At 38.9% G+C, this 24194-nt stretch overlaps 1 protein-coding gene across 5 annotated transcripts in view; it reads left to right on the top strand.

Moving 5' to 3' along the window:
- Nucleotides 1-2399: 2399 nt before the first annotated feature.
- Nucleotides 2400-24194, top strand: part of Aldh-III (Aldehyde dehydrogenase type III) — a 68167-nt gene continuing 46372 nt past the window's right edge. For 4 of the 5 annotated variants that reach the window (XM_053782326.2, XM_053782321.2, XM_053782323.2 and 1 more), the window contains exons 1-10: nt 2400-2512; nt 4532-4571; nt 9095-9238; nt 10062-10157; nt 10310-10430; nt 16777-16877; nt 20446-20609; nt 21079-21309; nt 21644-21755; nt 22498-22583. In XM_053782326.2, the coding sequence (XP_053638301.1) occupies nt 4542-4571; nt 9095-9238; nt 10062-10157; nt 10310-10430; nt 16777-16877; nt 20446-20609; nt 21079-21309; nt 21644-21755; nt 22498-22583 (1085 nt within the window). In that variant the 5' untranslated portion in view covers nt 2400-2512; nt 4532-4541. Of the gene's footprint in view, nt 2570-4531; nt 4572-9094; nt 9239-10061; nt 10158-10309; nt 10431-16776; nt 16878-20445; nt 20610-21078; nt 21310-21643; nt 21756-22497; nt 22584-24194 lie in introns of all 5 variants that reach the window. The other variant, XM_053782325.2, reaches the window with a different exon arrangement.

The raw sequence follows: 24194 nt of genomic DNA, 5'->3' as shown, positions 1-24194 counted from the left end.
ATGCTGGGAGGCAGTTGAACAGTCTCGGGCCCCTGACACTTATTGTATGGTCTCTTAACGTGCTAGTGACACCCCTGCTTTTCGTTGGGGGGATGTTGCATCGTCTGCCAAGTCTTTTGCTTTCGTAGTGAGTGATTTTCGTGTGCAAGTTCGGTACTAGTCCCTCTAGGATTTTCCAGGTGTGTATAATCATGTATCTCTCCCTCCTGTGTTCCAGGGAATACAGGTTTAGGAACCTCAAGCGCTCCCAGTAATTGAGGTGTTTTATCTCCGTTATGCGCGCCGTGAAGGTCGATTTTGTTTCCAGGATGCGACCCACACCAGTCGACTGACACCCAGGTACCTATTTTACTGACTGACAGGTGAACAGAAACAGCAGGTGTCTTAAAGGAAACGCCTTCTCATGTTTTCACCCTTGCCGGGGATCGAACCACGGACACTCAGTGTGTGAAGGGAGAGTGTTGCCTGCCAGGCCACGGGCCCTTAGTTGTTCACAATATACATAAACGACATAGATAAGGGAATTAAAAGCGACATAATGAAGTTTGCCGATGACACCAAAAGAGGGCGTCGGATTCATTCTGACAGGAAGATCTGAATAGACTGATGGAGTGATCAGAGAAGTGGCAGATGCAGTTTGATACAGACAAATGCTCTAAGCTTGGAAAGGAAAATAACCATGGCTCTTATAAACTTAATAATATATTTCTTAATACCACTGATTGCGAAAAAGAGTTAGGAGCTCTGGTTAGCATTAATCTAAAATCAAGACAGCAGTGCATAATGTTTGCAATAAAACTAAAAGAATTCTTGGCTTCATATCAAGAAGTATAAATAACAGGAGTCCTCAGATTATTCAACTATATATCGTTGGTAAGGCCTCACTCAGATTGTGCTGCACAGTTCTGGACATAAATGCTTTTGAAAACGTACATAGAAGGATGACAAAGTTGATCCCATATATCAGAAATCGTTCCTACGAGGATATAGACTGAGGGCCCTGAATCTGCACTCTCTAGAAAGGAGGATATACCTGGAGGGTGTTACAGGGGTTACCGCCCTCACGGATATGATTGAGGTGTATAAATGGAATGAATAAAGGGGATGTAAATAACGTGCTAAAAATATGTAACCACGACAGGACTCTCAGCAATGGATTCAAGCTGGAAAAAGAATACATTTAGAAAGGATTTTGGAAAACATTGGGTTGGTAACAAGAGTTGTGGATTAGTAGGACAAACTCCCGAATAGTGTCATTGAAGCTAAATAAAGCCTTGTGTAGCTTGCAAACTAGGTTAGAAAATTACATGAGTGGGTGTGAGTTGGACCTGGTACCTGCTTAGTTTGGGCAGGTAGATCTGCACAGTACTCACCTATTTTTTGGCTGAAGGGGTCGAGTTATAGGTTCTGGCCCCGCCTTTTCACTGGTTGTAACTAGGTCCACTCTCTCCCTGCTCCACGAGCTTTATCATACCTCTTCTTAAAACTATGTATGGGTCCTGCCCTCATCTACATAACTCTCCAGATTGTTTCACTTCCTGACAACTCTATGACTGAAGAAGTACTTCCTAACATCCTTGTGACTCATTGAGTCTTTGACTTCCAGTTGTGGCCCCTTGTTACTGTGATGCTGGTGAGGGGCTCTTGATCTAGGGAATTGGATCTGTGCTCCAGTTCCCTGAATCGAGTCTGAATACCTTCCATTCCCCCCCACACATGCGCTGTATAATCTTACGGGTTTAGCGCTCCCTATGATTATAATAACGTGTTACTGTGTGCCATCTCTGAAACATCCTGTTCTTATCCATACTGTCAATTCCTCTCAGTATTTTATGTCGTTTTCATGTGCCCCCCTATCCCTTCTGTCCTCCAGTATTGTCAGGTTGATTTCCTTTAACATCTCTTGTCTGCAACTAGACTGGGCCCTTAGTCCCGGGACTAGTCTTGTTGCAAACCTTTTATCTCTAATCTCTTGACGTGCTTGACTAGGTGTTGATTCCACAAGGATACTCTTTCACAAGTGTGAATGTGACTTGAACCTGTCTAGCAAGGGCCAGTAGGCCTGCCGGAGACAGGTCCAAGTCACATTCTAGGTGGCCTGGTGGCTAAAGCTCCCGCTTCACACACGGAGGGCCCGGGTTCGATTCCCGGCGGGTGGAAACATGCCGACACGTTTCCTAACGCCTGCTCACCTAACAGCTAATAGGTACCTGGGTGTTAGTCGTCTGGTGTGGGTGGCATCCTGGGGGACAAGATTGAGGACCACAATGGAAATAAGTTAGACAGTCCTCGATGACGCACTGACATTCTTGGGTTATCCTGGGTGGCTAACCCTCCGGGGTTAAAAATCCGAACGAAATCTTATGTTTTGATGGAGTTCTGGGGAGGAAGAGGTCTGGGGGTGGAGGATGATAGTGGAGGGAGCCTGGTAGAGCCTGGAAGAGCCTGGTAGAGCCCGGGGTGCCTGGGGAAGGTCCGGAGTGAAGAAGCAGTGATACAGCAGCTGTTGAAGGTGAGGGTCATGCTGTTTTACTCTGCATTATTGTGGCTTTTGAAAGTTAATTTTGAGGTAATGAACTTATTTATTGTTATGTGGATTACTGAAACTTTGATGACATGTGTGTGTGTGTATCAAACAATTAATGACACAAAAAAAGCGACTTTCCATCAACAAAAAAATAAGCAACTTTCTAGTTGCTATGAGGCTGGCATCATGTTGTATGTAATACTAATGATGGGAAATATATCTGGACTTTTGGGATTATATTGTCTTGTCATCTTCACCTCGTCCCTTATAACTATATTTTATGCTCCGAAAAAATGAAAACAGATTTTTGGAGAATATGTTTTCCCTGTGATAGACTGGGAATAGCTTGTTAATATACTCCTGAAGGGGGAGGTGTCATGATACCCCTACGGGTCTAGTGCTAGTCCCTCAAAAGGGGGGATCTTGTCTTCCAGGGACCAGTCCTCCACTTCCCTGGATCAAAAATGATTGCCTCTCGTTCCCCGGGTGATGTATATCCCATATAGGTCTAACACTTCCCCCTGACTAGTAAATCTAATATTAATATGTTATCAATAAGTGGCTTTGGCATGCTGCTCTTATCTGTATTTTTTTTGTACCTCTGTATGTGTGCTCAAATTATAAATAAATAAATAAATAAATAAATAAATAAATAAATAAGTGTTGAATGACTGTATAATTGTATTTTTTTTTAATTTCATGTCGCTGTCTATATGACCCATACGGGTAAGTAAGTTTATTCAGGTATACACAAATACAGTTACATAGATTATCATACATAGTAATATATGTGTGAAGAACCTGGGATAAACCAAAAAAGTCAAAGTGACTTATTTCCATTGCAGTCCTTATAGCACTTATTTTTAAAATACATTATTTTTAAAATATATGTGGTGGCCCGGTGGCCTGGTGGCTAAAGCTCCCGCTTCACACACGGAGGGCCCGGGTTCGATTCCCGGCGGGTGGAAACATTTCGACACGTTTCCTTACACCTGTTGTCCTGTTCACCTAGCAGCAAATAGGTACCTGGGTGTTAGTCGACTGGTGTGGGTCGCATCCTGGGGGACAAGATTAAGGACCCCAATGGAAATAAGTTAGACAGTCCTCGATGACACACTGACTTTCTTGGGTTATCCTGGGTGGCTAACCCTCCGGGGTTAAAAATCCGAACGAAATCTTATCTTATCTTATCTTGTGGATGGTAAGTAGTAAGTGTAGGCACAGGTACACAATTACATTTATCATACTTATTGTAAATTATCTAGGATAACCCATAAAAGTCAAAGTGACTTATTTCCATTGGGGTCCATGAGAGAGGAGGGATCGTTTCTTAACATGGATGAAATGTTTGGCATATTTCCTTACATTTGTTGCTCCTGTTCACCTAGCAGCAAGTAGCCACCTGAGATATTGGTTTACTGTTGTGGATTGCATCCTGGGGAAAAGGATTAAAGGCCCCTAATGGATATAAGACTCAAAGTCAGCAGGGATGTTTGGGTTGATCAGGCTCTGATCCACCAGGAGGCCTGGTCACAGACCGGGCAGCGGGGGCGTTGACCCCCGGAACTCTCTCCAGGTAAACTCCAGGTAAACTAATTTTTTTTTAGTAATGTTCTGGAGGTATGTTGAATTTTAGTTTGCTGTCTAGATGTATTCCCAAGAATTTACCCTTGCCCTACCTGTGGATCATCCAAATGAACATTTTTAAGCTTTGTTTAGAAACATTATGTAGGTTTTGTTAGTTGTAGTTCAAGTAGTATTTTTGCAAGTTTGGCATTTACCTTTATATACTGTTAATAGAAAGGACCCCAATAGAAATAAGTTACCGACTTTTTTGGGTTATCTTAGGTAATTTAACCTGTGTATGATAATTGTACTTGTATGTACCTGTACCTAAATAAACTTACTAAGATGGAACGAATAAGAAATATAAAAGAGAATACGTAAATTTGTTTAAAACATTTTATTAAAAAAACTGGCTTAACTCTTTTTCCTCTTTTTCAGTTTCAGCATAATGGCAGAGAAGATGACACATTATGAGCAGGTGACTATTTTCCATATTGTTGAGAAATGTAGCTTTTCAAATTAGTAGAAATATTTAGTATGCTATTCAGGGTCATAGTGGAACTTCGTAACCTACCGGTGTTCTCAAACCCACGTTCAGTATTCTGTTGCAAGAACTCTCTTGTTAGATGAAAGTAGGTGTTTTCCATATATCAACTTAATAACAATAAAATAGTATACTGTAGAGTACAGTACTAGTGTTGAGATGTCACCTGCTTGTACCTCTTCTCCTAGGAGTATACCTGGAGGGTGTTCGGGGGATCAACTCCCCCATGGCCCAGTCCATGACCTGTATGTAATGTATACAGTAAACCCTCTAGTTAATGGATCAAAAGGAGGAATGGGGTGGCAGATATTGCAGTTGTGGTGGATAAATAAAAGAGATTATTTTGATGAGTGAGACATGTGCAGCAGCTTGGCATCTTTATTATTGAAATGTTTCGCCTACATGGTAGGCTTCTTAAATCAAATACAAAGGTAGCAGATGTAGTAGCGAAGTGAAGATGATGCAATCAGTCCATTGTAAGGTGAGTCAGAGACGGATGTCAAAGAGTTTTGTGTTGTGTTATGTTCAGGGATTGGTCTATGTTGGAGTTTAAAGTTCTCTATACTTAATGGGCACAGTAATATAGCTTAAGTTATATGAAGACATTTATATAATCTTCCTTTTCAGTAAACTATTTTAACCTATGTTTATGGCCTTTACCATATACGATAAGCCTGTATGTGTACAAATATCATCCGACTTACGACCGAGCTTGGTTCCGACCAATCGGTCGTAAGTCAAAATGGACGCAAGTCAAACCTTATGCTTTTAGTACTGTATTTTATACTGTAAGGTTTAGGAGAAACCCTGGGTACAACACAAACAATTATTCGTATGCATGAAAACATGCGGAAACATTCGTATGCATGAACAGAAAGTACAAAATAACCTAAGCTAAGCAATAAACAGTACAGTCATAAGTACGAGTGGTCGTATGTCGAGCAAGTCATACGTCAGATGGTAGGTGTATAATGTAATACAATGTATTGGAAAGTAAAATTTAACAGCAATCTTAGAGCCTTCCAGAGTATACCATATATAAATAAATAAATAATATAATATTAACAGCAAATAAAATTCCATTTGTTTATACATCATCCCACTGAAAAAGTAGATTACACTATTAGTTTTATGGTATACATTTTTCTCTATAGATTGAACAGTTTTAAAACAAGTGTTCTTTTAGATTAAAAGTGTGTTCTTGGAAACAGTATGTAATTAAGTTACCGTTCTGTACACTCTTCCTCAAGTGAATTTATCTACAGTAGGCATCATAAGTATGCACGCTTATAAGCATCACAGAAAAATCAGGCCTCTCACCATAACCTATTGTTTTGAAAATAAAATACTGAAATATGTTTGAGTTCCTGACCTAAACTGTATACAATCGGGTCCCACTTTACAGTGCTTTGCTAATGCAGTGGTTTTCAATTTTACCCATTCTTCATTTATTCAGATTTCTACAATAAATATATTGACCATTCACTATGAGCCAGGGATGAAAACATTTTAAGGTAAGTAATGTGTTTATCGTATATGCATTTTTTTAGGCCTAGCTCTGTTGCTCACTTAATATATGATAATGGAAACATATTATCAGGATTTTATATGCATTTGAAAGTGAAAAAAGGCTGTTTCACTTTCAAGCAATTTTCGTTTCACATCAGTAGCCCAAAACCCAAGATGGTGCATAAGCGGGGCCTGCCTGTACATTGCAGGATTTCTCTCCCTCTTGATGCACTCCTTTAGTCACCTAGGCACTAATAATGCTAACTTATGGAGGGTAGAGGAGTCGATACCCTCCCACACCTTACTAGCATTTGGAATTTTGGGGTTAGAGGACACGTCCATGCTTGTATTTAGTATCATATGTTTTCAATCAGATTAAAGTCACTTGAAATTCCAGGCTAGTCATTAAAATATGGTAAATCACAATCATTTAGCCATTTCTTTATGTCTGGCAGTATGGCAAGGCATAAACATAAAATTCAAAAGCTGCCCTGGCACTTCTCAAAATTGTCAGGCAAATAATTCGGTAAAAGCTTACTTATGCACAAGTATATTTATGACACCTACTGTATAAGATCAGCAGCGTGAGAACAAAAGGTTTAAAGCTATATGTCTTGTGATAACAATAAGAGTTTTTAAACATTCAGGTATTGTAATATTGGGTTAAGATCTTTACCTAGATTTTATTTACCTAACAATACAATCAAGAGTTTTTAAATACTGTATCAGTAATAGTGTTATAAATGTAGCATTCCTTGTTTCTAGCCAAGAAATCATCCTTATCAGTTCAGGTGTTATCATATCTTATGGCTCAAGGTCACAAAACATGGAATTTCTATCTAGGTGAAGAGACTTATCACTTAGTTGTACGGTAATTCTTTTTAACCCTTTGAGGGTTGGGGGTCCTTGCTCTCAAACTTGCTGTCAGGGTCGGAAATTTTAAAAAACAAAAAGTAGAGAATCTTTTTACTGAAGGTAATAATACATATAAAACAAAAAGTAGCAAATTTGACAGAAAATTTATGAAACTATGCTTTTGTGAATTTTGCTGTGTCAGCAATATTTATTGATTAGCAATTTTGCCCAATTGGAGTCCAATTTTAGGCCGATTACATTATTCCAGTTGACCAAATTCTTAGCTATTTCTCTAGTATTCCTTTTATTCTGTCAAGTGAGTACAAGAAACTGCCCATTTAAGCTATTTCAACTACCCAATAAAGTCATCAGAAAATGGTAATTTGGCCAATTTCACACAAAATTCAAGAAATGCCAATTTCAAAGCAGGGTCCAGAATAAATAATACACACATTCCTGGCACTAAAATAATACTTGCTCTGTTCATTAGTTACTTTCCAAGGCCTCTCCAAAATTGCACATGAATTCCATTTAGAATTTTTATTCACACACAAAATAGAAAATTTACTGTTATGCAGACTAATGCATTATTGTAATAATTGTATAAATAATGTGAAAAAATTAGGTAATGGAAGATTGGATATCAGATTGGAGGGAGAGAGTATGGAGGAGGTGAATATGTTCAGATATTTGGGAGCGGACGTGTCAGCAGATGAGTCTATGAAGGATGAGGTGGATCATAGAATTGACAAGGGGAAAAAGGTGAATGGTGCACTGAGGAGTCTGTGGAGACAAAGAACTTTATCCATGAAATCAAAGAGGGGAATGTATGAGAGTATAGTTATACCATCGCTCTTGTATGGGTGTGAGGCATGGGTTGTGAATGTTGCAACAAGAAGGCTGGAGGCAGTGGAGATGTCATGTCTGAGGGCAATGTGTGGTGTGAATATAATGCAGAGAAACAGTAGTTTGGAGATTAGGAGGAGGTGCGGGATTACCAAAACTATCATCCCGAGGGTTGAGGAGGGGTTATTGAGATGGCTTGGATATGTAGAGAGGATGAACGAAATAGAATGATGTAGAGAGTGTAAATCTTTAGTGGAGGGAAGGCAGGGTAGGGGTTGGCCTAGGAAAGGTTGGAGGGAAGGGGTAAAGGAAGTTTTGTGTGCGAGGGGCTTGGACTTCCAGCAAGCATGCGTGAGCGTGTTAAATTGGAGCGAATGGAGAAAAATGTTTTTTAGGACTTGATGTGCTGTTGAAATATAAGCAAGGTAACATTTGTGAAGGGATTCAGGAGAACCAGGAGGCCGGACTTGATTCCTGGAGACGGGAAGTACAGTGCCAGCACTCTGAAGGAGGGGTGTTAATGTTGCAGTTTTATAACTGGAGTGTAAGCATGCCTCTGGCAAGACAGTGATGGCATGAATGATGAAAGTTTTTCTTTTTCAGGCCACCCTGCCTTGGTGGGAATTATTCAATTTGTTAATAAAAAAAATAAAATAAAAATGACATTGCAAGTGTATTAGACTGGACAGACTGACACGCATTGGATGAGTGCTGTCTTTCATGCTGTGGAATATCGGCAAAAATCGAACATTTCCACTATTTTGAGCTTAATTTCAAGCGTCTTTCAGTCCTGAAATCTCAGAATCATCTCTATTTCTTTAATGTATCTTCCATTCTTATCAAATGAGACCAAGACATCAATAAGACAACCATAGAAACAATATGAAAATACACTGCAAAGTCACCAATTTAAGCCAAAAACACAGTTGCAGTGTTTTTCTCCCATTATGCACTGCTTGTTGCAGAATTTTTTTATATGGTACACACTTACTGCATAGACCCATTCTCTCATATCTAGGCTCAAATTTATCACTCATAGCTTACCTGAGTGAGCTGAGCTCATGGCGTAACACTAAGGGACCAACCTGGGCTTCAAAGCCATAGAACAACAGGATCCACCCTCAAATGTTTAACTGTCATGACCTCTAATACAGTGGTAAGCATGCATATTTTTTTAAATTATTATATGCCATTCATTTTGCTTTTTTTTATCATTCTCACTCGACCATTTTTTTTTTTAACGACAGGTTGTTCATAAGGCTCGTGAGGCCTTTATGTCTGGTAAGACAAAAGATGTTTCATTTCGGAAACAGCAGTTAAAGGCCCTCAAACTCATGTATGAGGAGAATGAGGCTGCATTTTGCAAAGCATTGGCTAAAGACCTCAATAAGGTAAGAATATTTTTCTATCATTTATTGAATATATGTACACAATATTTAGAAACTTGGGCTTGACTATATTTCCCTTGTAGTTTATATACTACATAAAAGATACACTATATTATCACAAGTAAGGCTGCTAAAATGATAAGCCATTTGATTATAATACCTTTAAATTGAATTCCTAATTAATGTGCAGTACCGGATTAAATGTGGCAACTAAAGGACAAACCCTAGAGGCCCCAACAAAAGAGGGACCCCAGCAAAATAAGTTCTGAATCTTGGCACAAATGTATAATGCTTTTCTAATACTGTACTGTAATTAAGTTTCAAATACTTTGTCAAAAATTCATATCTGTAGAAAAAAAAATAGAGCAAAACTAGTTGACACAATGTATGATAAAACGAAATGGCAGGGCTCTCTACAAGTTCCTTGTCTTGAGTCTGTCACAACTCTTAATCCACTCCTCTCATTGTGCATATCAGTAACACGTATTTGCAATTTTGGTTGGTGAATGGAAAGGAGGATAAATTATATGAACATAAAGGAAACTGGCAATTTAATGAACTCCAAGCTGTTTTGATGTGCAGTCTTTCTTGTAGAGCAACAGCTCTTAGCTTGCCAATAAAGTTAGGAATCCTTAACCTGTAAATAGCTTGTCAATAAAGCTAGGGATCCTTAACCTTGTCAAACCCTGTGTAAAAAAAAAAAATGGTTTATTTGATTGTAGTTACATGATACACTTGAAAGAATGTGTATCAGGTTCTCGACATTATTAACAAAATAATCATAAGAAGAATGGTTGTACTGTACTTATATTTTTTCTCTTAACAGCCAAAACAAGAGTCCATTTTGCTTGAATTGAATCTTCTGATAGATGATCTAAGGCATAGTCTTGCCCGTATTGATGAGTGGGTGAAACCAGAGACAGTAAGTGAAATTAAAATGGCATTGATATATTTTGACTAAGTTACTTAAAGCTTTTTATGTAGAAAGTTATGATATATTGCATGAAGATATGTAGAAAAATATACAAATTATTTGATAAATACCTTAATGTAACAAACCATTTTCTTCAACAGACACCAACCAACATTGTAACCATATTTGACAAGACTTTGATTTTTCATGACCCATATGGTGTTGTACTTATTATGGGAGCATGGAACTACCCAGTTCAGCTTTGTCTCCTGCCATTATCAGGTAAACGAACATTTTTCTATTGGAATGTCTTCATGTAACTGGTGTTTAGTAATGCCACTATACGTATAGTGTTTTTTTCTCCTAGACGATTTTATTACAGGCATACTACTTGTGAGAGGGGTTGACTTGATGGTAGTGAAGGGCTCACCATGATTATTTTTATTTCAACACACTGGCCGTATCCCGCCGAGGCAGGGTGACCTAAAAAGAAGAGAAAAATGAAAGTTTTTGTATTTAAATTTAGTTATGTATATAGAAGAATGGGTTACTAGCCCCTTTATCCAAGCATTTTAGTCACCTCTTATGACACACATGGCTTACAGAGGAAGAATTCTGTTTCACTTTTCCATGAAGATAAGAGGAAATAAAGAAGAGCAAGAACTGTTAAGAAAATAGAAGAAAATCCAGGTAAGTGTGTATATACGTACATGTACATCCATTGTAGTTTGACCTAAATGTAATTAGAGGTAGCAAGATATACCTGTTATCCTGTGTGTTTATGAGACAGAAAAGAAAAGACACCAACAATCCTGCCATCATGTACAACAATTACAGGTTTCCATTTTACATTCGGCAGGACGGTAGTACCTCCCTGGGCGGTTGCTGTCTACCAGCCTACTACCTAGGTTCACCATGATTATATATTTTTTTTTTTTATTATCACACTGGCCGATTCCCACCAAGGCAGGGTGGCCCGAAAAAGAAAAACTTTCACCATCATTCACTCCATCACTGTCTTGCCAGAAGGGTGCTTTACACTACAGTTTTTAAACTGCAACATTAACACCCCTCCTTCAGAGTGCAGGCACTGTACTTTCCCATCTCCAGGACTCAAGTCCAGCCTGCCGGTTTCCCTGAACCCCTTCATAAATGTTACTTTGCTCACACTCCAACAGCACGTCAAGTATTAAAAACCATTTGTCTCCATTCACTCTATCAAACACGCTCACGCATGCCTGCTGGAAGTCCAAGCCCCTCGCACACAAAACCTCCTTTACCCCCTCCCTCCAACCTTTCCTAGGCCGACCCCTACCCCGCCTTCCTTCCACTACAGACTGATACACTCTTGAAGTCACTCTGTTTCGCTCCATTCTCTCTACATGTCCGAACCACCTCAACAACTCTTCCTCAGCCCTCTGGACAACAGTTTTGGTAATCCCGCACCTCCTCCTAACTTCCAAACTACGAATTCTCTGCATTATATTCACACCACACATTGCCCTCAGACATGACATCTCCACTGCCTCCAGCCTTCTCCTCGCTGCAACATTCATCACCCATGCTTCACACCCATATAAGAGCGTTGGTAAAACTATACTCTCATACATTTCCCTCTTTGCCTCCAAGGACAAAGTTCTTTGTCTCCACAGACTCCTAAGTGCACCACTCACCCTTTTCCCCTCATCAATTCTATGATTCACCTCATCTTTCATAGACCCATCCGCTGACACGTCCACTCCCAAATATCTGAATATATTCACCTCCTCCATACTCTCTCCCTCCAATCTGATATCCAATCTTTCATCACCTAATCTTTTTGTTATCCTCATAACCTTACTCTTTCCTGTATTCACTTTTAATTTTCTTTTGCACACCCTACCAAATTCATCCACCAATCTCTGCAACTTCTCTTCAGAATCTCCCAAGAGCACAGTGTCATCAGCAAAGAGCAACTGTGACAACTCCCACTTTATGTGTGATTCTTTATCTTTTAACTCCATGCCTTTTGCCAAGACCCTCGCATTTACTTCTCTTACAACCCCATCTATAAATATATTAAACAACCATGGTGACATCACACATCCTTGTCTAAGGCCTACTTTTACTGGGAAATAATTTCCCTCTTTCCTACATACTCTAACTTGAGCCTCACTATCCTCGTAAAAACTCTTCACTGCTTTCAGTAACCTACCTCCTACACCATACACCTGCAACATCTGCCACATTGCCCCCCTATCCACCCTGTCATACGCCTTTTCCAAATCCATAAATGCCACAAAGACCTCTTTAGCCTTATCTAAATACTGTTCACTTATATGTTTCACTGTAAACACCTGGTCCACACACCCCCTACCTTTCCTAAAGCCTCCTTGTTCATTTGCTGTCCTATTCTCCGTCTTACTCTTAATTCTTTCAATAATAACTCTACCATACACTTTACCAGGTATACTCGACAGACTTATCCCCCTATAATTTTTGCGCACTCTTTTGTCCCCTTTGCCTTTATACAAAGGAACTATGCATGCTCTCTACCAATCCCTAGGTACCTTACCCTCTTCCATACATATATTAAATAATTGCACCAACCACTCCAAAACTATATCCCCACCTGCTTTTAACATTTCTATCTTTATCCCATCAATCCCGGCTGCCTTACCCCCTTTCATTTTACCTACTGCCTCACGAAATTCCCCCACACTCACAACTGGCTCTTCCTCATTCCTACAAGATGTTATTCCTCCTTGCCCTATACACGAAATCACAGCTTCCCTATCTTCATCAACATTTAACAATTCCTCAAAATATTCCCTCCATCTTCCCAATACCTCTAACTCTCCATTTAATAACTCTCCTCTTCTATTTTTAACTGACAAATCCATTTGTTCTCTAGGCTTCGTTAACTTGTTAATCTCACTCCAAAACTTTTTCTTATTTTCAACAAAATTTGTTGATAACATCTCACCCACTCTCTCATTTGCTCTCTTTTTACATTGCTTCACCACTCTCTTAACCTCTCTCTTTTTCTCCATATACTCTTCCCTCCTTGCATCACTTCTACTTTGTAAAAGCTTCTCATATGCTAACTTTTTCTCCCTTACTGCTCTCTTTACATCATCATTCCACCAATCGCTCCTCTTCCCTCCCGCACCCACTTTCCTGTAACCACAAACTTCTGCTGAACACTAACACTACATTTTTAAACCTACCCCATACCTCTTCGACCCCATTGCCTATGCTCTCATTAGCCCATCTATCCTCCAATAGCTGTTTATATCTTACCCTAACTGCCTCCTCTTTTAGTTTATAAACCTTCACCTCTCTCTTCCCTGATGCTTCTATTCTCCTTGTACCCCATCTACCTTTTACTCTCAGTGTAGCTACAACTAGAAAGTGATCTGATATATCTGTGGCCCCTCTATAAACATGTACATCCTGAAGTCTACTCAACAGTCTTTTATCTACCAATACATAATCCAACAAACTACTGTCATTTCGCCCTACATCATATCTTGTATACTTATTTATCCTCTTTTTCTTAAAATATGTATTACCTATAACTAAACCCCTTTCTATACAAAGTTCAATCAAAGGGCTCCCATTATCATTTACACCTGGCACCCCAAACTTACATACCACACCCTCTCTAAAAGTTTCTCCTACTTTAGCATTCAGATCCCCTACCACAATTACTCTCTCACTTGGTTCAAAGGCTCCTATACATTCACTTAACATCTCCCAAAATCTCTCTCTCTCTCCTCTACATTCCTCTCTTCTCCAGGTGCATACACACTTATTATGACCCACTTTTCACATCCAACCTTTACTTTAATCCACATAATTCTTGAATTTACACATTCATATTCTCTTTTCTCCTTCCATAACTGATCCTTCAACATTACTGCTACCCCTTCCTTTGCTCTAACTCTCTCAGATACTCCAGATTTAATCCCATTTATTTCCCCCCACCGAAACTCCCCTACCCCCTTCTGCTTTGTTTCGCTTAGGGCCAGGACATCCAACTTCTTTTCATTCATAACATCAGCAATCATCTGTTTCTTGTCATCCGCACTACATCCACGCACATTCAAGCATCCCAGTTTTATAAAGTTTTTCTTCTTCTCTTTTGTAGTAAATGTTGTACTACAGGAGAAGGGGTTACTAGCCCATTGCTCCTGGCATTTTAGTCGCCTCATACGACACTCATGGCTTACGGAGGAAAGATTCTTTTCCACTTCCCCATGGACAATAGAAGAAATAAAGAAGAACAAGAGCTATTTAGAAAAAGGGGAAAAACCTAGATGTATGTATATATATATATGCATGTGCGTGTCTGTGAAGTGTGACCAAAGTGTAAGTAGGAGTAGCAAGATATCCCTGTTATCTAGCGTGTTTATGAGACAGAAAAAGAAACCAGCAATCCTACCATCATGCAAAACAGTTACAGGTTTCTGTTTCACAGTCATCTGGCAGGACGGTAGTACTTCCCTGGGTGGTTGCTGTCTATCAACTTACTACCTACCATGATTATACAGTAATAATAATTACCTTGCTGTTAATGTTCAATAAATTACTGAAGATTGTGTATAGTCATTGGTAAAGATTTTTTTTTTTTTTTTTTCAACAAGTCGGCCGTCTCCCACCGAGGCAGGGTAAAGATATTTGGGATAAAATGGTGTTTTGCAAGTTATTAAACTTATTTATATGAAAAACAGATTTTTTTTTTTTTCAGAGGAATGATTATTGTGGGAATTCAATCAGTCTGCTTTTTGTGATGTCTTTAACCCTCAAAGGGTTAAAGCACTAAGTTACTGAAATGTTACCTTCCCATGATGATCTAAACTACCCATTGTAACTCGTCATATTTTGTACAGAAAATACTTGTGCTGCATTATCACTTAAAACTTAGATTGCATACTATGGTTCTTATCTGAACACCTGTGGTATATATATCCTATATTAACCCTTTCAGGGTCCAGAGGCCAAATTTCAAAGGATGCACCAGTGTCCAAGAATTTAAAAAAAAAAAAAATTATTTTTTCTTATGAAATGGTAGAGAATCTTTTTCTGAAGGTAATAAAACAAAAAGTACGAAATTTGATGGAAAATTTATGAAATTATGCTCTCGTGAATTTTGACGTGTCGGCGATATTTACGAATCGGCAATTTTGCTGACTTTGACTCCCATTTTAGGCCAATTACATTATTCCAGTCGACCAAATTCTTAGCTATTTCACTAGCATTACCTCTATTCTATCAATTGAGCACAAGAAATCGCCCAGTCAACTGTTTCAACTACAAAATAAAGTGATCGGAAATTGGTAATTTGGCCAATTTAAGACAAAGTTCAAAATATTCCAATTTCAAAATAGGGTCCAGAATAAACAATGCAGGCATTCCTGGCACTAAACTAACATTTCCTCTGCTCATTAGTTTATGTTTTCAGGCTTTACAAATGAATTCCATTTTGATTTTTTATTCACATAATGAATTTTTATTCAAACCAAAAAATAGAAGATTTACTGTTATGCAATATTGTAGTAATTGTATAAATATCATCAACACATTTGTGAATGTAAATTAGACCCACCAGCTGGCATGTATTAGACATGCGAGGTCGTTTGTTTACTCTTGAACATCGACAAAAATTTAACATTTCCGTTACTTAGAGCTCAGTTTCAAACCATTTCCAGTACCAAAACCAATCAAAATCATCTCCATTTCTGTAATATGTCTTCCATTCTATCAAATGAGACCAAGAAATCGCAAATACGTACAGCTATAAAAAACATATGAAAAAACACTGCAAAGTCGCTGTTTTAATCGAAAATCATGGTCTCAGTTTTTTTTTCTCTCATTATACACTGTGCTGCAGGATTTATTTTATGTGGTGCACACATACCACATAGATGTATTTTCTCGTATCTAGGCCCAGATTTACCACTCACAGCTTATCAGAGTGAGCTGAGCTCATGGCGTAGATCTACGGTTTGGACCCTGAACGTAAAGCCGTAGATCTATGGGACGGACCCTGAAAGGGTTAATACCTGCGCTAGTATTAGATAATTTATAAGTACACTACTTGTTTCAGTCTGCCTGAGCATGCAAAATTGTAATTCTAGAGCTGTTCCAAATCTGTACACAAGCAAACTATTAACCCAGTTACTGTAATATCCATGCATGTTTTAAAAAATAAAATTTTATCATTGTTATTATTATTATTTTTTAACATGCTGGTCGTCTTCCACTATTGTCTTGCCAGAGGTGTGCAGATACAACAGTTTAGATATCCCTCCAAACAGCAAATATCCCAAACCCCTCCTTGAGTGCAGGACTCAAGTCTGACTAACTGGTTTCCCTGAAATCTCTTCACAAAGTATTACCTTGCTCACACTCCAACAGTTCGTCAGGTCCCACAAACCACTTGTCTCCACTCCTGTCTAACATGCTCACACATGCCAGCTGCATGTCCAAGCCCCTTGCACACAAAACCTCCTTTACCCCCTCCTTCCATCCTTTCCTAGGATGACCCCCAGTTGTTATTTATTATTATTGAAAAAGTTATATGGGGAGTGTTTACTGTTAAGTGTTACTTTAATATCAAATATCCATTTTCATTTGATCTCAGGTGCTATAGCTGCTGGTAACTGTGCCATCATCAAGCCGTCAGAAGTTTCATCTGCAACAGCAGAAACAATTGCTGAGCTCATCCCCAAGTATCTGGATAACGTATGTTAAAATTTGTGTTGCCTCCAAATTGCATGTTTTTTTTTTAATCACGTCGGCCATTTCCCATCAAAGCAGGGTGACCCAAAAAGAAAGAAACACTCTCACCATCATTCAACGCTTTTAACCCTTTGAGGGTCGACAGGCCCTCTCCGAAACTTGTTCTCAGGGTCGGCCAAATTTAAAAAAAAAAAAAAAATATTTTTTCTTATGAAAAAAGTTTTTTTTTCTAAACATTATAGGCTAAACAAAAAATTTTTACCTTCAATACTTACCAAGATATGGAGGCGTCAACATGACTTAAGTCATGTTGAGGGCAGTGAAGGGACTTGAGCTAGAGTTCGTCACGGCCACGCTAGCTGGAGATTCGTCTGTAAAAACTTGCATTTGTGGTCACAGAGGTGCCTGTGCTAACCTTCCTATGGTGTAGAAATATACCTAGTTGGATGAATCTTATTGTGGCTAGCTGGTCTAGTGGCTAACGCGACGGGCTGGAGTTTTGAGACTCTGTGACCGCGGGTTCAATCCCGGCCGGGGGTATGGTTTGTTTGCAATCGTGTCATTACGATTTCTTAAGTCATGTTGACGGCAGTGAAGGCATGTCACATTTGTCCACTGAACGCATGTTGAAGGTGTAATCAATCACAGCTGCAGGTTTTAGAATGGGTTCATTGCTCTCTCTATGCTGCCTGCCACTGTCTGCCATTTCATTAGGGTGAACTGATGACAACAGTGTGACATCTCGTTTGTCATGCCACCGAAATGCCATGATGTCACTGGCAGCAAATGCCTGCACCTCACCTCTACGAGTGCCAGTGTCAAACCTGGGCATATGTTTCTGATTTGCACGCACTGTGCCACACACATCTGTCATGTTCACTCGCAAAAAATCACTGAGTGAGGGGCTTGTGTACCAGTTATCTGTATATAATATATGCCCCATACCAAGGTATGGTTCTATCATTGTTCTAACCACATCACCTGAGATGCCCAATAACTTCCTGGTATTTTGCAATGTATAACTTCCAGTGTACACAACAATATCCAATACCAGACCACTGTAACAATCACAAAGCACAAACAACTTTATACCAAAGCATTTCCTCTTGCTTGGTATGTACTGCTTGAAAGAGTCTTCCTTTGAACAGAATCAAAGACTCGTCAATTACAAGCTTCCTGAAGGGATAAAAATGCATACTGAATTTCTCTTTCAGATACACAAACACATTCCTAATCTTATATAACCTGTCAGTTCTGTCAGGCCTGGTTTTGTCTGAGAAGTGAAGCATACGTAACATTAGCACAAATTGATTCACTGGCATTATATCACTGAAACCTGGGGTTGCAATCAGGCTGTCTGTTGACCAGTATGATTTCACTTTGTGCTTATACACATGTGGCATAAGCATTATTGTGGCAAAGAAAAGATACATCTCAGCCACAGTTGCCTCCTTCCACTGGTGTAGACGTGATTTTGGTGAAAGTAATGTGTTTGCCAAGGTGTACTCGTAGTATGTGTTGCTTTCCATGACAATACTTTCCATCAGTGGTTCGTCAAAGAATAACTCGAAACATTCCAGTTCAGTGGCATTGTTCCCAAGTGTACAAGATGGCCGTATTCCACTTTGGCTGTCATCAAACTGGTGGGCATTTGGAACAAAATTGACAGCTTCCTGCCAATCCCAGGTGCGGTCTGCTGGTGGGTACTGGACAATGACAGGTGGTTGTGGTTGTGGAGGCTGGTGTGGTGGGTGGGTGGGGGATGGTGGCCTTTGTTGTAGATCAGCTGAGGCAGCGGCGTGGGTGGCAGCATGGCCCACTGCTGGTGCCTCACCGCCGGCACCACTACCACCACGCACATTTTCCATCCCAATTGCAACAGTATCATCGTCATTTTCACTCTCTGTTCCTGTTGTACAGCCACGGGATGTACTCCAAGATGCACTCCTTCCCCTTGGAATAGCATATGGCACACTACCAGAGTGCATATATCGTCGTATATACTGACGCTTCACTGGGGAATATTGTACTTCACTATCACTACTGGAACTAGTTTGAAGAGCTTGTAGTTCATATTCACTATCACTATCATCACCCATGCTCTCATCTGAGTCTGGGATTTGGGAAAATAGAAGTTTCCTCTTGGATTCTGGTACAACTGAACGTGAACAAGACGGCCCAGCACCAGAGGTGGAAGGCTGAGGGTCGTCTGGGTTTTCCTCACCATTACCGATATTATGGTTATTAGTTTCGGTCAAAACCTCACCGAAACCTTGAAACTCGTCTTCACTGGTACTTCCATCTGTATTAGAACTGTCAATGGGGAACAAAAGTGTCCCAATTCGCTGAGGAGTGAGGAGCTTCATCCCGCGAGCCATGGTGGATATTGTTTACTAAGATGGCGTTCCCACAATGCACCACTGGGTCCCAGATTTTTTTTCTACCACGCACACCGACCACACAGACCCATTCTCTCACATGTAGGCCTACCAGCCTTTTCCCGCGAGATTTGACGGCGCTAGAATTTGTGCGTACTAGTACGTCAAAAACCCCTTCGCGTAAGACGTACTAGTACGTCCGAAACCTTCAAAGGGTTAAGTACGTACTTGTAGATTATTTATTGCAGAAGTTGGTGAATTAAATATGCACAGGGCTGCAGATAATATTCTGAACATGGATCAATTAGGTGAACTGATAGCATTTGAATGCATATTGTACAAGAAACTTACTTATTGCAGCAATATTTGGAAAAAATCTTCACTCTTCTTTTAAGAGAAATAAAAAGAAAGATTTACTAAGTAATTTAAATACTGCATGAGCTGAAAAACATACTGCACATGGCTTAAGACTGCTGTGAGGAATTTGTTTGGGACGAGTCCATAGAAAATTGTAATTAAAACAGATTGATATATGAATTGTAATTTTTTTTTTTTACAATGCTTTGCTTTAGGAGTTGTACAGGTATGTATGTAAATACAGCCTCTCCTCACTTAGCGATGTGCTCATTTATCGACGATTCGGACTTATGACAGGCTCTCTGACCAGTATGCAGCATCAAAGATGGTTGACACAAACCCACTGCCATTATATTATGCTCTTCACATAGCGACGAATTTGTTTACCGATGTAGTCTTAGGAACGGAACTCCGTCGTTAAGTGAGGAGAGGCTGTATTGAAAGGAATAATAATACTGTACTTTGTATAAATGTTAAGAGATGTGAAGTACTGAATCAGGTTGAATTGTGTGTAATCTATAATGTGTAAAGTTTAAAGTACTGTTTTAAGAGGAATCAAATTCAGGTTGTTCTAACCAATACGTCTTTAGGAGATGGGATATTTAACATGACTTGCCAAGGGAGAATATGTGGCTTCATGTGTGTGTGTGCGCACGTGCACGTGTGTTTGCATGTGCATGTGTGCGCATGTGTGTGTGTGCCTGTGCACATGCATGTGTGTGTGTGTGTGTGTGTGTGCATGAGTGACATGTGCAGTGAACAAGGTATGTACAAGTCTAAATTTTTCTCTTATTCTTGGCAGTATTTAGCATTACTAAATGTACTGTGTATTACAGGAATGCTTTCAAGTTGTGTGTGGAGGAGTTTCAGAGACCACAGAGTTGCTGAAGCAACGTTTTGACTACATTTTTTACACGGGATCACCTCAGGTTGGCAAAATTGTGAGAGATGCTGCCAATAAGTATCTTACTCCTACTACTCTTGAGTTAGGTGGTAAAAGGTAAGTAATTACGTTTATATTTACTACTTTATAATCTTTTATAAAATGTGTGACCTCTTGCCAGCTTTGGATTATCTTCGTGATCTTACTTAAATTAAAATGTCAGTAAAGGTTCTCCTCGACTTATGATGGTTCGCCTTACAATATTTTGACTTTACGATGGTACAAAAGCAATTACTTTGGAAATGAAACTTAAGATAATTACCCAGCATTAAGGGCGGCAAGTCCGTAACTTTTATTTACTTTTCAGCACTGGTATTTAGTTATAGTAATTATTTGTTTATTTACTTATTCAGTGACAGAAGTTATTTATTTACTTATTTATTTAGCATGTCATATTCATATTTGACTTGCAATATTTTCAACGTACAACAGGTTCATTGGAATGTAACCTCATTGTAAGTCAAGGAGCACCTGTACTTTCATTAAATTACTTTTTTAATCCTACAAATGACTGTTTTTCTTTCAGTCCACTCTACATTGATGAGAGCGTTGACATGGATATTGCAGTTCGACGCATTTTGTGGGGAAAGTGTATTAATGCTGGCCAAACTTGTATTGCACCTGATTACGTTCTGTGTTCTAAGCAAGTACAAAACAAGTTTGTGGACAAGGCACGGGAGGTTCTCCAAGAGTGGTATGGGGATGATCCTAAGAGTTCTCCTGATCTTTGCAGGATTGTGTCTGAAAAGCATGTGGAGTGAGTAAATTTTAAAATTTTAGACACTAAATAAACTTTCAGACATTATGAAAGTATTCATGTTATGACATGAATAGAGAAACTTGTGTTCAGGGTAGTTCTAAAATTCATAGATGGTCAATGTACAAATGACATCAGTAATTAGTGATGGAACAAGGATGCAACGTTATACAGACAGCTTAAGTAAATTATTGATTAGTGTATAATAAATTAAGATGTCAGCCTTGTTCCTTTTATTAATGTGGTTAATACAAAATATTTTTTTTTAACACAACAGTCATCCCACCAAGAGACGACAAAATATACTGAAATTAATTTCCAAATGTATTTACAGGCGACTAGCAGAGTATCTTAAGGATGGCAAAGTTGTAATTGGTGGGGATGTGAATAAAGAAGAAAAATGGGTATCTCCTACCATTTTAGTGGATGTCTCTCCCAAAAGCAAGGTAATGAACTATAGAACAGTATATGTTCGATTAGATTATATTAATATTTTGACACAAATTTCCTGTAACTTTTAAAAGATTAGAAGGTTTTTAAGTACTGGCTAAGGAGCCAGTGATCTATTCAGTCTGTCAGTGTTGCAAAACCATAAAACTGGAAGGTGAAAATAAAATAAGTAGTAATTGATGTAACACACCTGTGTTGAGAAGAGAGAAGTAATTAATGAAAATGCACTTCTACACTTGGATTATACCTGGAGAGGGTTTCGGGGCTCAATGCCCCCGCGGCCTGGTCTGTAACTAATATTTTTTAAGTGATGTGAGTAACCTGTACTCACATAATTTTTTTTTTTAAAGACACTGGTTGTCTCCTACCTAGGTAGGATGACCCAAAAAGAATCACTTTCACCATCATTCACTCCTTCATTGTCTTACCAGAGGCATGCCAGTACTACAGTTCAGATGCTACTCTAAACTGCAGATATCCCCACCCTTCCTTCAGAGTGTTGGCACTGCACTTCCCGCCTCCAGGACTCAAGTCCAGCTAACCAGTTTCCCTGAATCCCCTCGCTTTTCTTTTTCAGGGTCACCCTATCTCAGGTCTGTCCTGAACCAGTATAAAATCCCAGCTGTGACTTGATAGTGGTACATGACAGACTTAAACATTGTTGAAAGTTTACTAAGTGTGGCTAATTTCTCAGTATGAAGAACCCTTATCATACTACACAGCACTGTCAATTTCCAGGTGATGACTGAAGAAATATTTGGACCCATTCTGCCCATTATGAATGTTGATTCTCCATATGATGCTATCAAGTTTATCAATGACAGGTGAGGTACCATTACATGTGATGATGATGATTATAATAATAATTCATTTTTAGTTACAATGATACTGTTTATAGATATATGATGAGTAAATTATGTTTCTGTACTTTTTTTTTTTTTTCAACAGGTTGGCCGTCTCCCACATGTATAACTTTTGTAATAGTTATCTTAATTCCTTACATATTACCTAGAATAAAGAAAGTTATAAAAAAAGTTCAGGTTCTGACCTGAAACTCTAAAATACACCTGTTAATTCCCTGACTCTTGCCCATTTCATATGGGCTTTATTGATTTTACATTATTTTATTTTACCAGATTTTTGATAAATGCTTATTTTTTCCTTTAGTTTTGCGTCTTCAGTTTCATGCTCCCTGTTTTGTTAGGGCATTAATGTATTTGCTTTCTTTTTGGGTTTTTCTTTCGTTTTGGGTCACCCTGCCTTAGTGGGAAATGGCCGATGTGTTAAAAAAAAAAATTTGCTTTAGGAATTCCCTTTGTTTAAAAAAATTGTGAATATGCTTTTAGTTCTGTTGTCATGACTTATGAAAATTTTAAGTGTTAGTCTGCTCAGTCAGTGCCTTAACAGCCATTATTTCTAAACTAAAAAATTCTAGTACGCTATTTCAAATGCTCTTTTGCAAAGCTAGGTTATTTACTGCTGCTCATACGGTAATTAATTTATTACTATCTCGCAAATTAACAATGATGTGAGAGTATTTTGATTCATTCTCGACCACTAATTATCCTGTCTTGATGATGCCCCAGGACTGATTGAAACATCCTCTGGTTTCATTTCTATTTTGAATTTGTGAGTTGTGAATTATTCCCATTATGACTGATAATTTTCACCTCCCCCCTTTTTTTTTTTTGATAATGAAGTGTGTGCATTTTTCAAACTCATTAACTGACAGTGTTCATTGAATTAAAGTCTTTGAGCTTCGGTATTGATATTGTGTGATTATAGGTTAAGTACTGTATTTTGTGGCATATAAGACGCACCGGCACATAGGATGCACTCTAATTTAGCACGAAAAATGTTGGAAAACTAAAATTGAGGGAAATTTTTCTATAGCCAGTGAACAGCTGAAGGCTATGCTGGTTCCAGTGTTTTGATTGTGACATTTGTTGTCTGCTGGTATTGACAATACCACTTTAATGTTTGTTAATGCTTTTTTGTGTTTTTACATTTTATTTTACTGCATATTTCACATTACCAGTAATATTGTACTTCCTGTGTATTTTATCAGTATAACAGTGTTGGCTGTGCTTCCACTGCAAGTGTCTGCAGTGAATGCTAGCTAATGCTTGTGTCTCAACTCTGTGCTATGACCGTGGCCTCAGCTACGAGATTCATTATTACCTTTTTTTTTCTACTGATATTTATTGTATTTCCTAGGTAGTAGGTTGGTAGACAGCAACCGCCCAGAGAGGTGCTACTGTCTTGTGAAGTGAATGTAAAATGAAAGCCTGTAATTGTTTTACATGATGGTAGGATTACTGGTGTACATTTTTCTGCCTCTTAAACATGCACGGTTTCAGGTACGTCTTGCTACTTCTACTTACACTTAGGTCACACTACACATACGTGTACAAGCATATGTATACACACACCCC

The sequence above is a fragment of the Cherax quadricarinatus genome, chromosome 38, assembly GCF_038502225.1.
Source record: "Cherax quadricarinatus isolate ZL_2023a chromosome 38, ASM3850222v1, whole genome shotgun sequence".
Taxonomy (NCBI): domain Eukaryota; kingdom Metazoa; phylum Arthropoda; class Malacostraca; order Decapoda; family Parastacidae; genus Cherax; species Cherax quadricarinatus.
Note: the sequence above shows the minus strand (reverse complement) of the source record. Positions and strands in the feature narration are given on the sequence as shown.